The 14760-nt window shown below is 46.4% G+C and overlaps 1 protein-coding gene across 4 annotated transcripts in view; it reads right to left on the bottom strand.

Annotated features, from left to right (window-relative positions):
* The window catches only part of MACROH2A1 (macroH2A.1 histone), a 65147-nt gene that overhangs the window by 44113 nt on the left and 6274 nt on the right, over nt 1–14760 (bottom strand). For all 4 annotated transcript variants that reach the window (XM_008014493.3, XM_008014496.3, XM_008014494.3 and 1 more), the window contains exon 2: nt 10706–10910. In XM_008014493.3, the coding sequence (XP_008012684.1) occupies nt 10706–10877 (172 nt within the window). In that variant the 5' untranslated portion in view covers nt 10878–10910. The remainder of the gene's footprint in view (nt 1–10705; nt 10911–14760) is intronic.

The raw sequence follows: 14760 nt of genomic DNA, 5'->3' as shown, positions 1-14760 counted from the left end.
CCTCTTCGCTAAGGGGACAATAAAGGACACTGGCCAAAAAGCTTTCCATCTCCAGTCCTCCTCAGCACCACTGAGTGACACAAGCTCCCCACACCTGACTGGGCACTGCCCTCTCCGAGGCCTGCTGTGTCTCCTCAGGGCAGCTCTCTGCCCAGTGCGTCGCTTGCTCTGCCACTGCTACGGCAGCAGTTCCAACATGCACCAGACCGCCCCTTCCCTGCAGGCCAGCACATGTCACTCCAGGGGACTTCGCCCCTCCTGTGCTCACACCCACCTCCTGTCTGCGTGCTCTAGACTTTCCTCATCCCTGTCCAGGGCTGCCTGTCCTTCAAGGCCTATCTTGCAGGAACCCTGTCCTCCCTGTCCATACCAGGCCACAGGAATGTCTCTGGCAATCACCCATGACTGTTGCAGAGTCTGTCCCCTCAGGCTGTGTCTTCATCAAGCCAGCCGTGGGGACCGGGCATTTACCAGTCTTCCTGAGGTGTCCGCTAGCTGCTTCAAGGCAAAGGAAATGCAAAGTGAATGAAGTGCTCTGGGGTCCAATTCCTTTGACTGCTAAGGTTTCTGTGCTGTGTGACTTTGGAGAAGTTACTTAAACTCTGAGCCTCAATTTGCTCCTAAGAAAGAGAGGTGGATTGAGGATTCAATGAGTTACCAAATATAAAGCATTTAATCAGTGCCTAGCACACAGTAACTGTTCAACATACTGCAGATTTTTGGAACTTAACTGTTCCACCTTTACCTAGAACTCAGAGCACTTCCCCCCATGTCCCTGAAACTAGTATTATAAGCCACAGTTAGAATATGAACTAGAGACTGCCAGGGCCTGGGGTGGGAGTAAAAGAGCAAGAAAAACAATGCTACTCAAGTTAAGTCAAGTACCCTCATTTTCTGAATGAACAGCAGATATTGACTTTTAGCAGTCAATACTCAGATTTATAGAGGCAACATAAATATGAACCAAAGACTACCTCAGCTACCAGTTACCACAAGGAGAATCAATCAGGATATTGATGGCAAGGGAAACCAACACATCAGCCATTTCCAGAGGCCTTGGGTTTGTTTTCACGATTCCCACAGCTCTGCAGGGAATGCGCCTTCTATAAAAACCCAGAGTGTCCCCTGTAGGCAGATGGGGTGATGTCAACCCCATAAGAGGATATCTCAGCACCAGGCGCCACTATGGGCCTCTAAAGAGCCCAGCACTGGGTGCCAGGGAACACACACGTTCAGGTCACTAAATGGAAGATGCACTTGCCTAAAAAGGAAGCAGGTGGGGTGGGAAAAGGAGGAAGAAAGGGAGGGAAGCCAGGGTCAGAGCGGTAGGCTGAGAGAAGCAGCCCGGCAAATCCAAGGAGGATTTATGTCATCTTCTTGGCAACCAGACCTGGAAGGGGTTGGTGGGAAGAGACAGAGGGAGGCTAACTATGATTAATACCCTTTGGGTTTGTCTTCTTGCTAGAGTTTATTTATAGCTCTGAGGAGTGGCTCTTTGCTTTCAGGAGATTTTACTCTGGGTTGACTTGACTAGACGTAGAAGCCTTCAGGCAGGAGAAAGCAAGCAAAATCACTGTATATATGTTCTATCGGTTGCTGATATTTTAACAGGAAGACAGTGGGAGAGAAGACATTTGCAGAATTCTTACCTACTTCCTTCTCCTTTCAGTGAGAAAGTGTTAATAATTCTTTTAGAAGCCCGTCCTGATGGTCATCCATGGAAGACACCTGGGATGCTGGGTCCCACTCCTGGGACACTGCTATCTCTAATCAGCTGGGCAGCTCCTGACTTCCTCTGCTTTTCAAGGTATTGCCGAGACCTCCTCCATGGCTGTTTTTGGCAGACATGAGGATCAGCCCTTGCTACATTTCTAACTCCCTCCTGTTTGCCAGCAACAGCTGACCCGCTGTGTACCGCCCCTCACACAGGTGTGGCCCACTCTGCCCCTGTGTTAATCCTAATCATGCTTCATTTAAAAATACAGGAGTCTAGTTTAATTCTCATCCTCATCAATTTCCTGGTAGCATCTGACATTACCAATACTCCCTCCCCGTGAAACTCATCATTCCTCTAACTAGTCTTCTTAGCTTTCAATAAAAAACTATTTACCATGTAGCTGCAGAATATCTGGCCTTGTGCTGGGAGCTGTCTACAAAGGTGACAGCTCCTTGTGCTGGGAGCTGTCTACAAAGGTGAGGGACAGGTGGGGAAGGCCTGGGGTCACTAATGTGGCTCTGATGTGAGGCACATCACAGGCACCCTATAAATCTGTGGAAATCAACCATGATTCTTTTGACCCCAGCACCCAGCTTGGGACTTTGCACCTAACTCTTTCACAAATCAGTCATTCCAAATAAATTACTAAACAAGTGAACTAAGCACTGCAGTGGTCAGTGGTGATTAAGGATGGCAGTGAAGGGAGGTTCTTCAAGGCCCAGGCCTAGTTTCATGTTTTAGAACACACACCTGGGTTCCGTAGCGGGCAGCATGAACTATAAAGCTATCATCCCAGGGAACACAGCCCCAGGCTGCCCAAGGGGCATCCCAGGGAATGCAGCCCCAGGCTGGCCCAAGATCCAGGCAGGCCTCAACTCATAGTCCCATGTCAGCCTTGAGTTAGCTGAGGGGGTCTAGGGGTGTTGAGGGATTAAGGGCAGATCAAAGATCTCATATTCTCCCAAGATCTTGGCCCAAATATAAATAAGACAGCCTCTGCATACTACATGTGCCCATTATCCTTTTCATTTCCTGTATTTTTGCATTTTATTTTCTAGATTTATTTTTAAATAAAAAGAAAAAAGATCATCTTTTAAGAGACATATAACATATGTAAGAACTAGTAACATGGATTATCTCCTGGGAAGATAATTGGATATGCAAAAGAGCCGGAAGGGCAATGCATGTCTCACTGTATATCCTTTGATAGCGTGTGAATTTTACCATTGGTGTTATTACTTATTAGAGAAAATAAGTTCAACAAAAGTAAAAAGACAAAGACCTACTGGATATGGGAAATAAGTATATAACAAGACAGATAAATAAAGCAGAAAATAAACATCCAGAAATAGCCCTAATTATATCTAGAAATTTCATGTCTGATAAAGGTGGCATCTCAGATTACCAGGAAAAAGATGAAATATTCAATTGTGTTTGGATAACTGGATAACCATGTGAAGTAAAATTAACTTGATCCCTATCTCCCACCATACAACATGGTAAATTCCAAATAAGTCAAAGTATAAATGTGAAAAACCATAAAAACATTGAGCAAAAGCATGAAGAAAAGTCTTTACAGCTTTGGAAGGAGGCAAGCTTTCCTAACAATGATTCAAAATCCAGCAGAAATAGATGCAAAGATTCCATATATTAGAATTATTTAAATAATGAATATAAAATAATCATGTGAAATATATTTAAGTAAAACTTAAAATGAAGAGAAAAAAGATGACAAAGAATGGCCAATCATTAGCCAAGCACAGTGGCATGCACCTATGGTCTCAGCTACTCAGGAGGCTGAGGTGGGAGGCTCACTTGAGCCCAGAAGATGGAGGCTGCAGTGAGCCATGTTCATGCCACTGCACTCCAGCCTGGGCAACACAGTGAGATCCTATTTCAAAAAAAAAAAAGTCAAGTAGATTCAAAAAAGAATGAAATAGGACTTCTATAAATGAAAATATCATGACTGAAATTTAAAATTCAGTGACTCAATCTGTTTAATATAGCAGATCAGATACGGCTGGAGAAAGAGTTAGTAAAAATGAAGATGGTTCTAGAAGACAGATGAAAAGTAATTATCCAGAAAGTAGTCCAGAAAGACATGAATTAAAAACATGACTGAGATGAACAGATACAGAAGACAGAGTAAAATACTAACATAGGTTTAATTTGTGTTCCATAAGAAGTGACTAGTATAGAGAAACTGTTTGAAGAAATGATGGCTGAAAACTTTATAGATGCGACAGACATGTTCAAAACAGAAGTGGAGGACACTTACCAGCAAAAGACCCTCACTAAATAAAATTCTAAAGGATGTACTTCAATAAGAAGTAAATAGATCCCAAATGGAAGGTCTAGATGAAAAGAAGGCACATTTAATTTTGTTCACACCTTTTTCCTTGCCTGATTCCAGAAACAGGTTTTGTCGTGCTGTGTGCTTGTCCGTTGGCCCAAGCAAAAGCAGAACCCTTCATATGGAACTTGTCTACCCATCTGCAGACCCTGATGGTAGAAATAACAGTTGCATTTTGCCCTTCAAAGTGATATCATGAGACAGCAGTGAGATTCCTTTGACTTTTGAAGATTTCCAGGCAACATGGCTTATCTTCGAGATAGCAATGAGATTTTCAACAAATGGTGCTAGAACAACTAGACTAGACATCCAAATGCAAAAAAGCCAAGTCTAGACACAAGCTTTACATGCTTTACGAAAATTAACTCAAATTGGATCATAGACCTAAATGTAGAAGGCAAACCCATAAAAATCCTAGAAGATAACATAGGAGAAAATCTAGGTGACTTTGGGTTTGGCAGTAACTTCCTGGACACAACACCAAGGGTACAATCTATACCATAAATAATTACTAAGCTGGTCTTTATGAAAATCAAGTATTTCTACTCTGTAAAGGACACTGTTAGGGGAATGAGAAGACAAGCCATAGAGTGGAAGAAAATATTTGTATGAAGAAGCAATAAGGTCTTTCCCCTCTCAGATCCAAGTATTATAGTCTGACTGCTGGCCTTGGGAGAGCAGGGGAAAATGGGCCCATTGCTTCACAAAGTAGGCTCAGATCATGTTTACACTCTCCTCAACAACTTCATAGACTCTTTAGAAGGACCATGAAGAACCAGATAAAAACTGTTTATGAGCCCTACAGCTGGATTCACATTCCCTGGGAGAAGCATGTTATCAAGCTATGCTGCACCTTCACATCTTGGGTAAGACAGAGAAGGTGGAATTCCACCTCCTGGTGGCTTCCAGGCTCTAGCCTCAAACCCTGAGGCCTGACCCACTTGGGTCGGTTAACTTGCAGGCCATATAATACCACATCATCAGGGAAATGTCAAAGACACATAGTATTGAACTGATTCTTTTTCAAATGCTCAGTGAATGTTTATCCACCATGGAATCATCTATTCCCAGGGGAGACTGAAGGAAGATTGGCAACTTAGATTATGTGGGGAACACCTCCTAAAGTACTTCACAATTTGCTTTGTAAGAGTATGCACTGTGATGTTTCTGTCACTGGCCGTCAATGAAGGTCATCAATAGCATATGTTAATAAAAACAAATAATTAGACTAAAGGCTGTCCTTTAGACATACACAAAAGACATTAAATGTCAGCTGCTGTATCGGGGTAGTGGGATTATTAATGAGTTTAGTTTCTTATTTTTCAAATTACTCACATAACCAGAAAAGGGAACATGCACTTAAATATACCCTGCACACTGAGTACCCACTGGAGTTTCAATTTCAGTGTTTTTTCTCTAGTTGTAACCCCTTGACTCCTTAAAATTCTTAATCTTTCCTTTCCTGTGTGGTGTGGTGTGTGGTGTGTGTGTGTGTGTGTGTTTTAATTTTAGGAAAACAGGGTGAGGGAAGGGCTTTGCAGAACACAGCAAATGCTGTGACATAAGACCCAGCGCAGCATGGGTGTCCAAGAAGGTACTAGCAAGCATAAGCTGGGTTCTGGCCTGAAGTCTCAGTTAGTCTAAGGGAGGTGCACTCATGCAAACAAGCAAGGATGTAGGAGCTCCTAGAGCCTTGGAGCATCATAGAGCCAAGCCTGACTGTCCTCTTCTTCCTGCTCTGCTTTTAGCTGTCTGAGTCCAGGACACATTTGAGTGTCCCGGATAGGAAGGTGGTAAAGAGGTTTGGGACTTATTTTCAAGGTAAGTGACAGAGCCAACTGCAGGCTCTGCCTACCTCAATCTTCCAAGCTTGTAGGATTGCTTCCCACATCAGAAATGCCAAGTGAGATGGGTGTTGGCTGAAATGAGTATCAGTGTAACAGGATGTGCTGCTGACAGGAACAGGCTCTCTCTACCCATCTCTAGGAGATGAAGGCAGGGATGGGTTGTGGCCCTATGACTACCACCAAGGGGATACGCAACATCTGATCTGAGTTAGAGACTGGAAGTCAAACAAGCTGAAACTTGGGATGAGGATCATCACTTTGTTAGCCAAAACCAGATGGCAAAGTATATTTCTAACAACATCCCTTTTCCTTGGGGTTTTATTTCATGATGTAGTCAAGTCCAACAGCTGGGCCTCATCCAGTCTGTAAAATGGCTAAAGATCACTCATGTGACCCTGCTTCTTCCCCAGGTCAGGAGCTGGCTCCATAAACTGCACAAGGATTGGCCAAGTACCCACAGGTAGCTTCAAATTGGGGCATCTGCTATCGGAGGAGGCTAGGTGCCTGCTGGAGGAGTGTGAAGGCTCTGGTCATTGACAAGAGACAGAAAAAGGAACAAGATTACCGGAGACTCCCTTCCTCCCTCATACTTTAACCCTAAAGTTAATAGTTAACATCTGGGCACTTACAATGTCCAGGCATGAAATAAGGACATCACATGCATGCTCTCACATCAGCCTCATAAGAACCTGATGAGACAGCTACTGTGATCCTCATTTTACAGAGTATAAAACCATATCATGGAGATGTGAGTGACTTGCCTAAGCCACAAGAAAGAAGTGGCAACTCTGGCACCAATGCCCAGACTCTAAACCACCCAGCTGTAGAACACAGTGGACCCCAAGTAGTCCCCAGAGCTGGTCACCAAGAAAATGCTAGTTCCCTGCTTCAGAAGCACCTAGTCCTAGGTTGGCACTGCAGCTCAGCAGTCCTCTTAGTAATCCCTGGGCATCCAGACCCCTCCCATCCCTCCCACAGGGGCCTTTGGAAGGCAGGGGGCCTGGCCCAGCTACTTCAAATGGGCCTCCATGTGGCACACCCCATCACCATGCCTGCAATTGTTGATGCCACCTGTAAGAGTCTAGGCCATGCAGAGAAGAAAACAATCCCTTCTTAGGGACTTCAGTGACACCTAAACAAGCAGGACAGCTCTGGTAACTGGTTAATAAACATTCTCCAGAAAGCATTTCCTGACACCCACTTGCGGTCCTGTTTCCCCCTTTGCAGCATGGGTTGTCCTGCATCACCATAGCCTTTCTCTTGTCTATACCTGTTTCTGGGCAGGAAGCCCTTTGGGGATGGGGATGGGTTGTTCTGTAGCTGTGTAAGGGACATTACAGCTCTCAGCAAGGAGAGCTTGAGTGAGTGGGACTTCCCTCAGATGTCTGCCTAGTGTTGGAACACAACATCGGGGTCACATCCTTGACCAGACCCTAAGCTGCGTGAAGGCTGGTACTCCAGTTTCTCCCTCTCTCTGTAGCTTCCCCATGTTCTGGAAGGAGCTGGCCTGCACCCAGCAGGCACATCAAGATAGGTAAGTGGTTGGCAGAGCCCCTCTCCCAGTTCTTGCGGGGCTGGCTGGCACCTCTCCAGGGCTCAGCTGATTTCTCCTCCTTAGAGAAGCCTTCCCCGGATAGCTCATCTCCAAGCTCCCAAGCAGCCTGGTCCCTCATTTGGCCTACTTTCACTCCTTGCAACACTTTCAGTCTCTAAACTGTCTAAGTTGGCTGGCTGTCTCTTTTTCAGACAAGAGTGTGAGCTCCATGAAGCAGAGGCCACTCTGCCCTGATCACTCCTGCACTCTCACACAGAGCCTAGCACGATGCCTGGCAGACAACATGTGGAGTGAATGAGAAAAAGGCCTTTAGGCCTTTAGGGAAACAAAAGTGAAGAGGAGAACAGAAAGAGGGCCTGGACACACTTCCTTCTCACTCAAGGGCCAAAAAACAAAGTTCTAAGTGGGTGGATACCCAGAAGGTCTAACATCCATGTGCTCCCACATCCCCACCCAATAGGCTAAGGGCTGGCCACCTTCTGAGGACAGTCAGTGTGGGTGTGTGGCACTGTTCTGAGGGGTAGAACAGAGCAGCATTCTCAGTAGACATGGCCCCAGAGTCTGGCTCCTCTCCCATCACAAAACAGGACATAAGTGACCACAGCAGTGACTGGGCACAGCACTGACTGCTCAGGACATCCTCCTGAGGTCAGTTGGGCCTGGCTCCATGTTGAGGGCAGGTATGGTCATGCCAATGACTCAGTGCCACATGCAGGCAGAGGAAATGCCTCAGATTCAGCCAACTACAGCCCTGCTGGAAGGTCTTCATAAAATTTAAAAATACATATTATTCTTTAATATACAAGAGCTGATGTGGCTGATGCCAGAGTAAGGATCTGCTCTGAGCTACTTTTCCAGTGATAGTGATGGGCTGTCCTGGCCAGTCCCATGCCCTGCTGTGACCTCTCCTATACACCCTCAATAGCTGGGGATAGGGAGGATGGATGTGTGAGACACGGAGTCAAGGTCTCTAGCCCCCATGGGAATGGACCGCTGACATCCACCTCAGGAGCACCGGGCTCAGATTCAGAACCAGCTATGCCCAGACCAGGAAAACAGATTTCTGTGCAGCACAGGTAGTAGTTGCCTGAGATATGACAAAGCAATGATACTCCCTTTTCATGCCCTTCAAAAAAGAAGAGAAAGCTAGATGGAAGAAATGACACTGAGGTTGTACTTGACCTAATGATAGTCTCTGTGAACATCCCAGGAATGGGCATCATGGCATTTGGGAGCCAGGGGCTGCCTGGGTTTGTGTAGCACATTAGCTTTCCCATTATGCGCACAGCCCCTTTGGCCTTCACAACAGCCTGGAGTTGGAGTAGGGACAGTTGACTCCATTTGAGTTGTAAGGAAATTGGGGTCCAGAAAGGTTAGGTAACTCCCTCTAGGTCACACAGCATGTACACTAACTAGGCAAGAACTAAAATGTCTTCTGTTTCCTATCTAGCAACTTCTCCCGGTCTCCCTGGCTGACTGCCAAACATATATATAGCTTTCCTGGGTGTGTCACCTAAGTTCTGGGCTTGTTTCCTCATCTACACAGAAGAATCGTGCTTAGTTCACATTACCAGGCCTGCCACCTATAAGAGTCCTTGCTAAGCAGAAAGTCAAAAGTCCCAAAATATGTACAAATACTTAAATCTAACACTATTACTTTTCATGGCCAGATGCTTTCAACAGAACACAAAAACTTTACCTTCCTGATGACTGTGTTTGCTATGGGGAAACCCTTGGCCTTGTCTTACTGAGAGAGCAGGGAGTGCAGGAAGCAACCCAGCTCCTCCACTGCCTGGCTGTATCACTTCGGGAGAGGTACCCTATCCTGCTGAGTTGCCCCTTTCTGGCTGTAGCAGAGGTGGCTGCAAGAATCATAGTACTCTTTCCTGGCACCTACAGACCCACCTGATCGTGTCTCAGGCAATACATAGTAAAAGCACTACGACAGGACAGCAGGATTGGGGTCCCTTCTCAACCCCTTGCAGGCCGTATACAACCCCAGACAAATCCTTTATGCTTTGAGGCCTGGCTTTCTCATCACTAAAAATGGGGGTAGTCTCCCTCCCTTCCCAGCTGGCTTTGCACAATTGCTATGAAGCCACAAATAAGACTGTATCTGTGAACAGGACAAAGGACCCCTTGGAGAGAAGGCTGAGTCCTAGACTGGGGCAAGGGAAGTCCAGGGTAAGGTTGGAATATCTTATTGTGTTAGAAGGGCAAGAAAATGTACAGAAATTGATGGAGACATGGCAAAAGGATATCAGAACCAGCCTGAAGATCAAATTTGAGGTAATGTGAGCATTAAAGTAAGGAAATGAATATAACTTACTAAATTTTAAAAAATCTGTAAACCACCATTGATACTTCAAAAAAAAGAGGAAGGGCACAGGGAAAGGTTTTATTACAAAAGAATGCCAACTAAAAAATGCAGAAATAAAAGAAATTTTTAAAATCACTATTTTATAACCACCAAGAAATGAAAAAACAACCCACTGTTTTATAACCACCACTGTAATAAAAAATTCAGGTAAAATCATCAAGGGTTGCTGAAGCCACTGGGTGAAATACTGTGGTACAGGATGTGCAGAAATCCAACAGATACTACCTCAACTGAATAAGCAAGCAGAACATCTCCAGTGACGGGACAAACCAAGTCAGGTGCCTCCCAACGCGATGCACAGAGAAGGATGCAGCATCTCTGATGCCATTCTCCTAAGAAAATGCTCATCCTGAATCTAATCCTAAAACCAACCCAGATTGGAGGACATTCTGCCAAACAACTAGCCTGGACTCTTCAAAAGTATCAATGTCATGAAAGATTTTTTAAAAGCTGGCGAACTGTTCAAAATTAAATAAGACTAACGAACTGGCAGTCAAATGCAATATATGATTCTGAAATGGATCCTGGGCCAGGAAAGAAAACCAAACATTATTATAAAGTACATTATTGGGACAACTGAGGAAATTTCAAAATGGACTACGTAACAGCCAAAAATAAATACAGAAATATCCACATATATGCTTGCATGCACACACACAGTGAGGGGAGATAAGGCAGATGAGGCAAGACGTTAACAACTAGATCTAGGTGAAAATGTTTCTTGTACTCTTCTTGTAACTTTTCTGTAGGTTTGAGCTGTTTCAAAATAAAAGAAATAAAAGTGGTCTTTTGAGAACTATGAGAACTTCTGTATCTGAGCCAGTGGTGTCTGGGTTGACTGAGGTACACTCACCTGTCAGGTATTCCAGGACGGCGGCCATGTACACGGGTGCCCCCACTCCAATCCTGTACTTCGGGTGGCCTTTCTTGATGTACCGCAGCATCCGCCCCACAGGAAAGATGACTCCTGCTTTGGCAGACCGGGAAGTCTTGGTGGACTTCTTCTTCCCACCGCGGCTCGACATGGCGGTGGCCCTGGAGGCGGATCAGTGAGCACACTGTGAAAGCAAGAGGCACACCGGTCAGGGTGGCTGGGGACAGCACATGTCCCCTTTCCAGGTACACTCCGGTCCCCTGGAAGGCACTGGGCCTGCATGCAGATGCCACTGTCTGTAGCTGCGGAGCCCTCCGAGTCCAGGTGATGCACTCTGCTGGAGCAGTTTGATCCCTGAAAAGAAAGGCTTGGCTTTGCACAATTTATACCATGACATCGATTTTATTGGCCACTTCCATTTAAATGTTACACTGACAATGACTGCTCTTAAGTGCCTTGCCATTATGCCACATGATGAAAAGGAAAATGGGATTTCTTGGCCACATTCTATACACTTGTTTAATAATTGCATTTTCATACACTTGAGACTGGGGCTGATAAATTTACTGAAGGCTTCATAAAAGAAAAAATAGCTATGACACCTTTCCCTAAAAAGATGATGTAAAGGCAGATACCTAGATTCTCTGATGAAAGCAGTGTCTCTATCTTATGATTCTTTGTCTGTAAGAGGCAAGAACAGCTTACAGGAGTCAGTACAGTGTATAGCCAGGTTGCAGTAAGAGGCCCTCTGAGCACTTCCAGTCCACCGGATGGGCCAATCTTTACAGAAGAGAGAGAGGTGTTTTTCCTTCCTTGTTCCCAATCCCCATTCAGTCACCCAGTCCAAAGGAAAAGCCTCCTCTACACCTCTTGGGGGGTTCTTTCTCTCCACCTCCAGTGATGGGATCCTGGTCATCACTATTTTAATCAAGTGGTCACAAACGTCTCCTGAGAAGGTCTCCCTACCAGAGCCCCCTCTCTAATCCACCCTCTACCCCATGGGTGGGGCAATCTGGGTACACACATCTGAACATGCCCCAGCCCTGGCCTGAAAGCTTTCTGTGGCTGCGACAATTCTCAAGATAGAACCATGACTCTTGGCCTGCCATGTAATGCCCTAGAAATCTAGGCCTGGCACACCTGTTCAGCTTTGCCTTGGGCCACTTGTGGTCTAAACTAGGACACAGGGAGCCACACAGGTTTCCCCCCAAATACCCTTCCACTTCTTTTCTTCCTGCCTGGGCAGTGGCTGTTCCCTTTGGCTGGGACCTCCATTATCTCTCACACTTGCCTCTGTCTTCTGCCAGCCCACAAATGTTGGGAACTGGCTGTTTCATCCTCAGGGCCCCATGTGTTGCACGTCACAGCATTGATGTACATGTGCCCATTCTCCCATCAGACTGCAGGCGGGTGGAGGGGTGCCCCTAACTGTATTCCTACTGCAGCACTACCCAAGGTCTTGAATGTTTACTCGGAGCATCCTGTTCATTTACGCATTCACTTCAGGGACGATGCTAGGCAGATGTGGTCCCTGTGGAACTGGTGACGGAAAAGTCAATAAATAACCCCCTGGTAATTTAAAAGATTAATGTGACGTATGCTTCAAAGAGAGAGTGCAGGGTGCTGGGAGAGTGGATATGAGGGGCCTTGGCCTGTTCTGGGGCTCCCTAAAGTCTTCCCTATAAACATGTTTGCTCACTGAACCAAATGGGCAGGTCTCCCATGTGCTGATAAACTGAGGTCAGGCTCTATGGTGTTTGGGGCCTTCCAGCACCAGCAGTCAATGCAGTGACCACTGGAGGCCACAGGGACAGGAGTTCCTGTCACTCTGATGCTCAACCTATACTAGGGACATTGTCAGGACATGCCATGGTCCACACTTAACACCTCTCTGACCCCAGGTGCATCTCAAATCATCTGCCTAACAGGGATGGCTGTGAGGGCAGCAGACAGAATTCTGGGCACTCTGGGGCTACTGTGTAGACAGGCCCAAGAGGGGTAAGATGGCAGAGGCCCTGGCTCTGGAGTGATGTTAGAAGAGTAAAGGCCTCTGACATGAGCGCCCTGTCAAGGGGTACCCAGTCTTAACTGCTCACTGAGGGCTAGAGAGACCCAGGAGGGTCTGGGTTTTTCTGAAACAATGAGTTAGATCCCCTCCTTGCTGCGATGAACTCCATTTTAAAACATTCCCTGCAAAAAGGTGCCTGTGCTCACTCTGAACAGGAAACGATATGTGTATATGTGTGTGTGACTGTGTTTTCAGGCAAGGCTGTCACTGGGTTTCCTAGCAGTCTTTTGCTTTACTACAAATGTGTTTCACAGACCAACAACCCGATGCCTTTGGACTAAGAGCTTTTAAACCAGAATGTCTCCCCTCTTTCAGGAGGGGAGGCCTGTGGTCAGTGATGATTAACAGCAGCTCAGCCCCTTTCCTACTAGAGCACAGACTTCAGCTTTGTTTCTCAGCTAATCTGCTGGGCAAGTCTGGGGCTGCCTATGTGGGAACTGGACAGTGTTCTCCTCCAGAGAGGAGCCGTTAGCACTCAGAGACCTGGCAGGTCCTAGACACACTGACTCCTTAAAAGTGGTGCTCTTTGTCTTTCTCTCCTCTGACTCTAGCAGAGTCTTTACATGAACATGCCAGTGTCTCTCAGGTCTCTATGCCAGTGCGACACCTGGCTGCTGAGCCTCAGAGCTCTGTTCTGACTGCTGATGGCAAGGGCCTACTTACAAGTCCCATGGGTGCCTTGAACTCCTCTGGGTCTCTCAGCCTCATCAGTGTCATTGTCGTGCACCAAGCTAGCCAAACAGCAGTCAACCTGGCCCCGACTTCTCGGCCCACCCCACAGCACCCAAGCATTAGCCAAGCTCTGCTGAACCGCCTGCAGAACGTCTCAGGCCTCTTCTCATCACCCTCCCTGCGCTGGTTCAGCCTCTTTACTTCTGACCTATTCTCACTGCACCAGTCTTAATCCGTGGACACCAGAAGCAGCTCTGCCTACTCTGATGATTCCCCATCAGCCTGAGCTTCTGAGCTAGCCACAAACAGCATCCTTCAGCTACTTTTGATGGCACTGCTTCCTGTCACCCCTGCCCTGGTTCACATGGCCACCCCTGACTTCTTGAGCCTGTCACACTGTGTTAAGGATGTCTCTGAACATGCAGTTCTCCTGTCTGGAATGCCCTTTGTCCTCTTGTCAACTTGCTGAACTGACACTCACAGCCTCCCTCTGCCATGGAGGCTTTGTGGACATGACCACAGCCTGGAATTGCTCACTGTTCCATGTTCCCATAGTATATATATCCCAGCACATGCCTCTCCAGCTTGACTGAACTGCAAGCCACTTGATGTGAGGCACTATAGTCAACTCATCCCAAGAAAGGTCTGAAATATCACAGCTCCTCCAGTGCCACCCTGCTGGCAGAAGAACATCTTCACTTCTCATTCTGAATCAGGCTCCTGTCCAATAAAGCAGCCTCAAGTCTGTCTCCCCAACAACGGGGTTGTCTTGCAGAGATTCTGTACTTTACCCCTCCCCATATTCTTTCTGCACTTCTAACTATAGTTCCCCAAGCTGCAGCCACAGCTATGAAAGAATTCTGACTAAGCCATGAAGCCTTATGACATCCAGCAACGTGTGGTGGTTTCAAAACACCCTTTTGAAAATCAACTCACATTTGTGCAGTCTCCAGGTAAACCCATGAATGTGCCAGGTCCATCCTGCTCTTCAGAGGTTTATGCAGGTGTGGGCAGCTCCAGTCAGGCACCCATGACGGGGAGAGTGACTGTGAGGCCAATGGCAATTGAGCATTATGATTAATAACTCGAAGTCCAAAGCCAGACTGACCTGATTATAACCATGGCTCTGCCACTTACTGGCTGTGCATTTTTGAGCAAGTGATTTAACCCCTCTGAACCTATTTTCTTATCTTTCAAGTGGAGATGATGCTAGTAAGGGCCTCAAAGGGTTGGTGGCAGAAGTGAATCAAAGCATCCACGTAAGGGCCTGACACTCACTCACTGGGCAAGTTCT

Source organism: Chlorocebus sabaeus, chromosome 23, assembly GCF_047675955.1.
Source record: "Chlorocebus sabaeus isolate Y175 chromosome 23, mChlSab1.0.hap1, whole genome shotgun sequence".
In the NCBI taxonomy this organism is placed as follows: domain Eukaryota; kingdom Metazoa; phylum Chordata; class Mammalia; order Primates; family Cercopithecidae; genus Chlorocebus; species Chlorocebus sabaeus.
This window is presented reverse-complemented; position numbering and strand designations above follow the sequence as displayed.